The sequence below is a fragment of the Chiloscyllium plagiosum genome, unplaced genomic scaffold, assembly GCF_004010195.1.
Source record: "Chiloscyllium plagiosum isolate BGI_BamShark_2017 unplaced genomic scaffold, ASM401019v2 scaf_1928, whole genome shotgun sequence".
Taxonomy (NCBI): Eukaryota; Metazoa; Chordata; class Chondrichthyes; order Orectolobiformes; family Hemiscylliidae; genus Chiloscyllium; species Chiloscyllium plagiosum.
The window spans coordinates 32410-43113 of record NW_025215022.1 but is presented as its reverse complement, the minus strand read 5'-3'; the positions used below and the strand labels follow the sequence as shown (position 1 = coordinate 43113).

Below are 10704 nucleotides of genomic sequence, written 5' to 3'. Positions count from 1 at the left end.
TGAGAGAGTGTGTGTGTCTGAGAGAGTGTATCTGTGCGAGAGAGAGATTGTGTCTGTGTGAGAATGTGTGGATGAGAGAACGTGTGTGTGTGTATGTGTATGTGTGAGAGAGTAAATGAGTATCTGTGAGAGAGTTTGTGTGTGTGTCTGTGTATGTGTTTGTGTGTGTGAGAGTGTGAATGTGTATCTATGAGAGAGAGAGAGAGAGATTGTGTATGTGCTTGCGTGTGTTAGTGCATTTGAAGGGCAAGGTCAGCAATATGAAAGCACCTTGTAGAATTTAGCTCCACTGTTTTACAGGATTTACCACAAGTTTATAATCAGGCTGCAGATAAAGTGACAAACGCTCTGGGGATTTCACATCTCCAACCCTCACTGTACTGAGTGTGTTGGTCCCCACTCCAGATGCAGAGCTGTGTAGAAAAGGTGACATTTATTCAAGCACAAACAGGGAAGCGTCTCTAACAAAGAGAAGTCTCTTGCAAGTTTCAGTTGTGGCAGATATTTACACAGCAGTTTCAGGAACATTAGCGTCTCTTCCTTTAATTATGTTTGTGTCTCTCATGTAATCATGTTGGTCAGATGACAGATCAAGAGGGAGGAAAATAATTAAACTCCATGAACTCTGTTAACCCTTTGCTTCCCACATCCATCATGAGTTTGGTCTTTCTGGTCTTTCTATTTCCCCTCTTTCCCACCCCTTTCCTTTTTTTTATTTTCTCCCTACTCCTCTTCACACCTTCTCTCTCACATTGTCAGGTTAATTTGTCCCCCCATTAGTCACATTAGCAACCCCCGTCCATCTTGCTGTCTACACCCTTTGTATCAATCACAGGTAATGCAGTTTTGGTGTACTTCACCACCCCCTTCTCGAGGGCAACTAGGGACTGGTAATAAATATTGGCCCAGCCAACAACACCCACCTCCCACGAGTAAATCTTTACAAAATCAGTCACCAGCCACAACTCCTTTCAAACCCCCCGCCCCCACCAACCCTACTTGCTTCTGAAAGTGCTGGAGAAACTCAGCGGATCTGGCAGTGGAGAGAAAAGGCAGTTAATATTTCGAGTGCAGTGACTGTTCTGATGGTAGTTAGGGAGAAAGTGGTTTATATGCTGAGGACTGGGGAGGGGAGCGTGGGGCAGTGGGGAATGTGTGAGTGGATAAGTGGGCATGGAAATCAGATGTAGAGAGAATGGAAAGGTTAGGGACTGTTGACAGTAAGCAGTTGTGCCACTGTTTAAGAAGGGTGGTAAGGAAAATCCAGGGAACTATAACGGTGAGCCTGACATCGGTGGTGGGCAAGTTGTTGGAGGGAATCCTGAGGGACAGGATGTACATGTATTTGGAAAGGCAAGGACTGATTAGGGATAGTCAACATGGCTTTGTGCGTGGGAAATCATGTCTCACAAACTTGATTGAGTTTTTTGAGGAAGTAACAAAGAGGATTGATGAGGGCAGAGCGGTGGATGTGATCTATATAGACTTCAGTAAGGCGTTCAACAAGGTTCCCCATGGGAGACTGATTAGCAAGGTTAGATCTCATGGAATACAGGGAGAACTAGCCATTTGGATACAGAACTGGCTCAAAGGTAGAAGACAGAGGGTGGTGGTGGAGGGTTGTTTTTCAGACTGGAGGCCTGTGACCAGTGGAGTGCCACAAGGATCGGTGCTGGGTCCTCTACTTTTTATCATTTATATAAATGATTTGGACATAAACATAGGAGGTATAGTTAGTAAGTTTACAGATGACACCAAAATTGAGGTGTAGTGGACAGCGAAGAGGGTTACCTCAGAATGCAATGCGATCTTGATCAGAGGGGCCAATGGGCTGATGAGTGACAGATGGAGTTTAGTTTAGATGAATGTGAGGTGCTGCATTATGGAAAGGAAGGATTTACACACTTAATGATAAGGTCTTGGGCAGTTCTGCTGAACTAACAGACCTTGGAGTCCAAGTTCATAGCTCCTTGAAAGTGGAGTCGCAGGTAGATGGGATAGTGAAGAAGGTGTTTGGAATGCTTTCCTTTATTGGTCAGAGATTTGAGTACAGGAGTTGGGAGGTCATGTTGTGGTTGTATGAGACTTTGGTTAGGCCACTTTTGGAATATTGTGTGCAATTCTGGTCTCCTTCCTATCGGAAAGATGTTGTGGAACGTGAAAGGGTTCAAAAAGGATTTACAAGGATGTTGCCAGGGTTGGAGGATTTGAGCTATAGGGAGAGGCTGAACAGGCTGGGACTGTTTTCCCTGGAGCGTCGGAGGCTGAGGGGTGACCTTATAGAGGCTTACAAAATTATGAGGGGCATGGATAGGATAAATAGACAAGTTCTTTTCCCTGGGGTCGGGGAGTCCAGAACTAAAGGGCATAAGTTTCTGAGATAAGGGGAAAGCTATAAAAGGGACCCAAGGGGCAACTTTTTCACATAGAGGGTGGTACGTGTATGGAATGGGCTGCCAGAGGAACTGGTGGAGGCTGGTAAAATTGCAACATTTAATAGGCATCTGGATGGGTATATGAATAGGAAGGGTTTGGAGGGATATGGGCCAAGTGTTGGTAAATGGGACTAAATTAATTTTGGATATCTGGTTGTCATGGACAAGTTGGACTGAAGGATTTGTTTCCAAGATGTACTTCTCTATGACTCTAAGAAGAGCAGCTAGGTTGAAGATAATGGGGTCTGGGATTGGGTGAAAATGGGTTGGCTGTGCTAAAGGCAATCCATGTCACATCAGGGTGGCACGGTGGCTCAGTGGTTAGCACTGCTGCCTCATGGCGCCAGGGACCCAGGTTTGATTCCAGCCTCGGGCGACTGTCTGTGTGGAGTTTGCACATTCTCCCATGAGTTCCTGCATGGGTTTCCTCCCACAATCCAAAGATGTGCAGGTTTGGTGAATTGGCCATGCTAAATTGTCCATAGTGTTCAGGGATGTGTAGGTTAGGTGCATTCAGGGGCAAATGTAGACTAGGAAGGTAGGGGAATGGGTCTGGGTGGGTTACTCTTTGGAGGGTTGGCGTGGACTTGTTGGGCCAAATGTCCTGTTTCCATGCTGTAGGGAGTCTCCCTGTAGGACTTAGGGTGTGGGGATGGGTAACAGGCAAGGAAGGAGGTGGTCATGCTCTCAAATCTTGAAGCCCGATGTTGATTCCTGAAGGCTGCAGGGTCCGCAGGAGGAAAACGAGGTGCTGTTCTTCCAGTTTGCGCTGAGCTTCACTGGAGCACCACAGCAAGCCCGAGACAGAGATGCTGGCCAGGGAACAGAGATGCTGGAGTATTGAAGTGGCAGGCAGCTGGGAGGTCATTTTTGAGGGCAGAACGTAGATGTTCTGCAAAGCGGTCACCCAGTCTACACATCATCTCCCCAGTTCGTCACTGCGTCCTTACCCCTGGGAGTTGCTCTCCCCAGGTCACATACAATTACAGTTTCCAATTCCCAATGTCTAACCTTGTCCCTGAGTTTCCCCCGACATTCCGGCTGCTACCTATCTGTCCAGTCCCATCCTCATCTCTGCCTCTGATCCGTTGGAAGCATTTTACAGTATTCGAGGCACTTTATAAAGGGGTGACTTTGTCTTGAAGATTCGAGGAATTCAAGGTTAATCTACTAGACAGCATTGGTGGGAAAGGCAGGAGTAAAATGATGGGATGCTTAAAAAAACCAGGAATGGAAATAAAACACTGTTGACCATCAGGAGCCATCCCATTGGGCAATGGAGAGCCTGCTACCTTTTGATTGGCTGATTGCTGTGAGAATTGACACATCAGGCAACCAATGATTTGAAGAGAAAATGAGGTCTGCAGATGCTAGAGATCAGAGATGGAAATGTGTTGCTGGAGAAGCGCAGCAGGTCAGGCAGCATCTAGGGAACAGGAGAATCGACGTTTCGGGCATTAGCCTGAAGAAGGGCTAATGCCCGAAACGTCGATTCTCCTGTTCCCTAGATGCTGCCTGACCTGCTGCGCTTCTCCAGCAACACATTTCCAACCAATGATTTGAGCCTGGGGCAGATCAGATGAGGGCAGGGAATCCCAGAGAGTGAATCTTGCACAGACCTTGGACAGGGATTGACCAGGTTGATGGAGAGTGTTTCCCCTTCGTTGATGTTCTGGGACCAGGAGGTGCAGTGTCAGGATAAGGAGTGGGCTGTTTAGGACTGAGCTGAAGTGGAATTCGTCTCAGAATTTGGTGAATCTTTGGAATTCTCTAGCCCAGAGAGCAGTGGAAGCTCACTCACGATCCAGGGATATGGCGATAGTGTTGGAAAATGGTGTGGAGCTTTACTGAATGGTGCAGGAGTCTGAAGGGGCTGAATGGCCTTTTTCTCTTTTCTAATTTTTGTACAAAGCCCTGGAATATGTCCCATTGCAGATGGTAACACCCGTTGCAGACCCTCTGGTCTCTGGTAAGAGGGTAAATCTGTCCAGCCTCATGGTCCCAGCTGGAACTGTTCTCAAAGGGAACAGGTCGAGGGGAAAGAGTCAGTGTTACACCAGCACTTTTCCCCAGGTCTATCACCGAGGGCAATGCAACACAGGCTCCATGCTCTCTCCAAACACTTCTCCTTTGTCAAGGACCCCTGGACTGGGGTGGGAAAGGGGGCAATTAAGGACAGGCAATGAACGGCGAATGTGAGTTTGAATTGAAATGCTGACGGCTGCCCCTCTCTCTCGTTCTCTGCTTCCACCTCTCAGCTACAGCGTGGAGAATGGCTGGCAGCTCCTCTGGCTTTGCACTGGGCTGTTCTCACCCAGTAAGGTGCTCCTACCCCATGTGAAGAGGTTCCTGGAGACTCACCGGTCAGAGAGCCTGGCAGGGGACTGCATCCAGAGATTATACAAGCTGGAAAGGTACGGTGAGCGAATCGTCGCATTGAGCGCTCTGCGTCAGATCATTCACCCCTGGCTGGTCAATGTACTAAAAGAGGGAATGCCAGGACAGTTCAAACAACAGCGCCATTAGCCCTGACTGTGAACAGTTGAATATTTGTGTCTTAAAAGGATTGTGGTATGACCCTTCAGTGAACCATCCACTGGGAGAACCACTCTTAGAGACCATCATGGAGTTCCAGGCTAATATTCAGGGGGCAAAGGTACAAACCTGACCACAGCAGTTGTTGGCACGTATATCCAGTTAATAAACCTGGGAGTGAGCTCTAGACTGAAAATGACCTGCATCCCACTATTGACGATAACAAAAATAAAATCTGGTTCAGGAATGTCCTTCAGGGAAGGAAACTACCATCCTTAGGGGGTCTGGCCCATACGTCACTCCAGACCCACAACAATAGTTTACCAGAACGGAGGGTGGCATAGCCTCAGAATGACAGGGGGGGGAGGGGGAGGGGGTGGGGGGAGAGCAGATTTAGGACCGACCTGAGGAGGAACTTCTTCTCCCAGGGGAATCTGTGGAATTCCCTGCCCAGGGAAGCAGTTGAGCCACCTCACTGAATGCTTTTGAGGCAAAGATAGTCAGACGTTTTGAACAGTAAAAGGAATTAAGAGTTCCGGTCAGCGGGCGGGTAAGTGGAGCTGAGGCCATGAAAAGGTCAGCCGTGACCTTATTGAGTGGCGGAGCAGGCTGGAGGGGCCAGACGGCCTACTCCTGCTCCTAGTTCTTATAACTCTCGACCGTCCATGGCCCAGCAAGCCACTCCAGTGTAATACACCACCACAGAGGAATGGAGTGATATTAGAAATATTTATTTTTATAGGACAGAGTCCTTCAGCATAAGCCTGAAGGTACTGCTGGTGAAGCCGGACATGGTTTCAGCCGTTCTCTCTCTCTCGCTCTCTCTCTCTCTCCCCCGCATAGTTTCTGTTGCCCTCTCACTGTGGGAATGCCAGCTGTACAAACTACACGGCCCCCGAATGATCATGGATAGGAGGGCCAGCAGGAAGCTGGGAGAGCGTCAGAGGGCACTGAGGAAATTCCTGCACTCCCACAGGGCAAGAAGGAATTGGGTGCATCATAACTGTCCAGAGACTAGAATTATCCACAAATGGAAACAGTCGGTTTCAGTCAGGCCAGAACTGCTGAAGCGGCTGAGTTAAGAGATGAACGAGTCAAAAATGAGGGCTGGAACGTGAAGGGTATATCTTGGCATGTGGGCGCCATCCGTGTGTACATATGTGAGCACATATATGTGTGGACACACGCATGTTCATGAACATAGATTTGTGCCATGTTTGTATGTGTGCCATGTTTCATACACCTCACTGCACACTCACTCACACGTGTTAAGCGTTCACGTGTGGAGATACTGGTTCAGGCTGTGTGTACATGCCCTGGATGACCCACGGACTGACCTGCTGGTTGCTGTTTGCACTGACAGATGCGGACCTCGGAAGAATCTCCCTCACCAGTTGGAAGTCGAGGCTATTCAGTGCCGAAGCACCAAAATCCTGCACAAAATCTACTTCCCCAATGACACCGATGAGGTCAGTGGTTATCCGATCCTCAGGCGGTCTCCCAGCCACTCACTGGGTCTACACTCATTCCCGTTTCCTCTCTTACCCTCACAGGCGTTTGAGATCCTCACCAGCACCAAGGCTAAGGACCTGTCTGAAAATATCACCAAGCATTTAAACCTCAGCTCTGCAGAAGGCCTCAGTCTCTTCATTCAGGTTGGGGACAAGGTAAAAAGCAGCTCCTTAATCTCACTGCACATGGGCCTGTTCAGGAAACGGGGCGAAGATCAAAACCATTGAAAGTTCCAGCTCAGCGTTTGATGGAGTTTATCCAAAAGGAATGGCCCACAAAGGACCCTGCCTTTAAGGGCAGTCACTCAGAGACTGAGCTCCAGGGATATTTACAATGTGGCTGCTTTGGGCTGTGGCTATTCCGGGTAAAGCAGAGTCAAGTATTGCTTAGAAGTCATGGCGGAGGGATGTGTGACACTGCGCCCTAATCTGGGACTGCACTGATGCCAAAGCCAACAGCCACCGCCATACCAACACAAAAACCAACACCCACACCAACACAAAAACCAACACCCACACCCACACCAACACAAAAACCAACACCCACACCCACACCAACACAAAAACCAACACCCACACCCACACCAACACAAAAACCAACACCCACACCCACACCAACACAAAAACCAACACCCACACCCACACCAACACAAAAACCAACACCCACACCCACACCAACACAAAAACCAACACCCACACCCACACCAACACAAAAACCAACACCCACACCCACACCAACACAAAAACCAACACCCACACCCACACCAACACAAAAACCAACACCCACACCCACACCAACACAAAAACCAACACCCACACCCACACCAACACAAAAACCAACACCCACACCCACACCAACACAAAAACCAACACCCACACCCACACCAACACAAAAACCAACACCCACACCCACACCAACACAAAAACCAACACCCACACCCACACCAACACAAAAACCAACACCCACACCCACACCAACACAAAAACCAACACCCACACCCACACCAACACAAAAACCAACACCCACACCCACACCAACACAAAAACCAACACCCACACCCACACCAACACAAAAACCAACACCCACACCCACACCAACACAAAAACCAACACCCACACCCACACCAACACAAAAACCAACACCCACACCCACACCAACACAAAAACCAACACCCACACCCACACCAACACAAAAACCAACACCCACACCCACACCAACACAAAAACCAACACCCACACCCACACCAACACAAAAACCAACACCCACACCCACACCAACACAAAAACCAACACCCACACCCACACCAACACAAAAACCAACACCCACACCCACACCAACACAAAAACCAACACCCACACCCACACCAACACAAAAACCAACACCCACACCCACACCAACACAAAAACCAACACCCACACCCACACCAACACAAAAACCAACACCCACACCCACACCAACACAAAAACCAACACCCACACCCACACCAACACAAAAACCAACACCCACACCCACACCAACACAAAAACCAACACCCACACCCACACCAACACAAAAACCAACACCCACACCCACACCAACACAAAAACCAACACCCACACCCACACCAACACAAAAACCAACACCCACACCCACACCAACACAAAAACCAACACCCACACCCACACCAACACAAAAACCAACACCCACACCCACACCAACACAAAAACCAACACCCACACCCACACCAACACAAAAACCAACACCCACACCCACACCAACACAAAAACCAACACCCACACCCACACCAACACAAAAACCAACACCCACACCCACACCAACACAAAAACCAACACCCACACCCACACCAACACAAAAACCAACACCCACACCCACACCAACACAAAAACCAACACCCACACCCACACCAACACAAAAACCAACACCCACACCCACACCAACACAAAAACCAACACCCACACCCACACCAACACAAAAACCAACACCCACACCCACACCAACACAAAAACCAACACCCACACCCACACCAACACAAAAACCAACACCCACACCCACACCAACACAAAAACCAACACCCACACCCACACCAACACAAAAACCAACACCCACACCCACACCAACACAAAAACCAACACCCACACCCACACCAACACAAAAACCAACACCCACACCCACACCAACACAAAAACCAACACCCACACCCACACCAACACAAAAACCAACACCCACACCCACACCAACACAAAAACCAACACCCACACCCACACCAACACAAAAACCAACACCCACACCCACACCAACACAAAAACCAACACCCACACCCACACCAACACAAAAACCAACACCCACACCCACACCAACACAAAAACCAACACCCACACCCACACCAACACAAAAACCAACACCCACACCCACACCAACACAAAAACCAACACCCACACCCACACCAACACAAAAACCAACACCCACACCCACACCAACACAAAAACCAACACCCACACCCACACCAACACAAAAACCAACACCCACACCCACACCAACACAAAAACCAACACCCACACCCACACCAACACAAAAACCAACACCCACACCCACACCAACACAAAAACCAACACCCACACCCACACCAACACAAAAACCAACACCCACACCCACACCAACACAAAAACCAACACCCACACCCACACCAACACAAAAACCAACACCCACACCCACACCAACACAAAAACCAACACCCACACCCACACCAACACAAAAACCAACACCCACACCCACACCAACACAAAAACCAACACCCACACCCACACCAACACAAAAACCAACACCCACACCCACACCAACACAAAAACCAACACCCACACCCACACCAACACAAAAACCAACACCCACACCCACACCAACACAAAAACCAACACCCACACCCACACCAACACAAAAACCAACACCCACACCCACACCAACACAAAAACCAACACCCACACCCACACCAACACAAAAACCAACACCCACACCCACACCAACACAAAAACCAACACCCACACCCACACCAACACAAAAACCAACACCCACACCCACACCAACACAAAAACCAACACCCACACCCACACCAACACAAAAACCAACACCCACACCCACACCAACACAAAAACCAACACCCACACCCACACCAACACAAAAACCAACACCCACACCCACACCAACACAAAAACCAACACCCACACCCACACCAACACAAAAACCAACACCCACACCCACACCAACACAAAAACCAACACCCACACCCACACCAACACAAAAACCAACACCCACACCCACACCAACACAAAAACCAACACCCACACCCACACCAACACAAAAACCAACACCCACACCCACACCAACACAAAAACCAACACCCACACCCACACCAACACAAAAACCAACACCCACACCCACACCAACACAAAAACCAACACCCACACCCACACCAACACAAAAACCAACACCCACACCCACACCAACACAAAAACCAACACCCACACCCACACCAACACAAAAACCAACACCCACACCCACACCAACACAAAAACCAACACCCACACCCACACCAACACAAAAACCAACACCCACACCCACACCAACACAAAAACCAACACCCACACCCACACCAACACAAAAACCAACACCCACACCCACACCAACACAAAAACCAACACCCACACCCACACCAACACAAAAACCAACACCCACACCCACACCAACACAAAAACCAACACCCACACCCACACCAACACAAAAACCAACACCCACACCCACACCAACACAAAAACCAACACCCACACCCACACCAACACAAAAACCAACACCCACACCCACACCAACACAAAAACCAACACCCACACCCACACCAACACAAAAACCAACACCCACACCCACACCAACACAAAAACCAACACCCACACCCACACCAACACAAAAACCAACACCCACACCCACACCAACACAAAAACCAACACCCACACCCACACCAACACAAAAACCAACACCCACACCCACACCAACACAAAAACCAACACCCACACCCACACCAACACAAAAACCAACACCCACACCCACACCAACACAAAAACCAACACCCACACCCACACCAACACAAAAACCAACACCCACACCCACACCAACACAAAAACCAACACCCACACCCACACCAACACAAAAACCAACACCCACACCCACACCAACACAA

At 49.0% G+C, this 10704-nt stretch overlaps 1 protein-coding gene across 1 annotated transcript in view; it reads left to right on the top strand.

The window, feature by feature from the left end:
- The window catches only part of LOC122548117 (unconventional myosin-VIIa-like), a gene marked incomplete at both ends in the record, with an annotated part of 18886 nt that extends 12249 nt beyond the window's left edge, over positions 1-6637 (top strand). Inside the window, 3 exons of the mRNA XM_043686676.1 lie at positions 4694-4849; positions 6334-6439; positions 6524-6637. Of these exons, the coding sequence (XP_043542611.1) occupies positions 4694-4849; positions 6334-6439; positions 6524-6637 (376 nt within the window). The remainder of the gene's footprint in view (positions 1-4693; positions 4850-6333; positions 6440-6523) is intronic.
- Positions 6638-10704: the final 4067 nt, after the last annotated feature.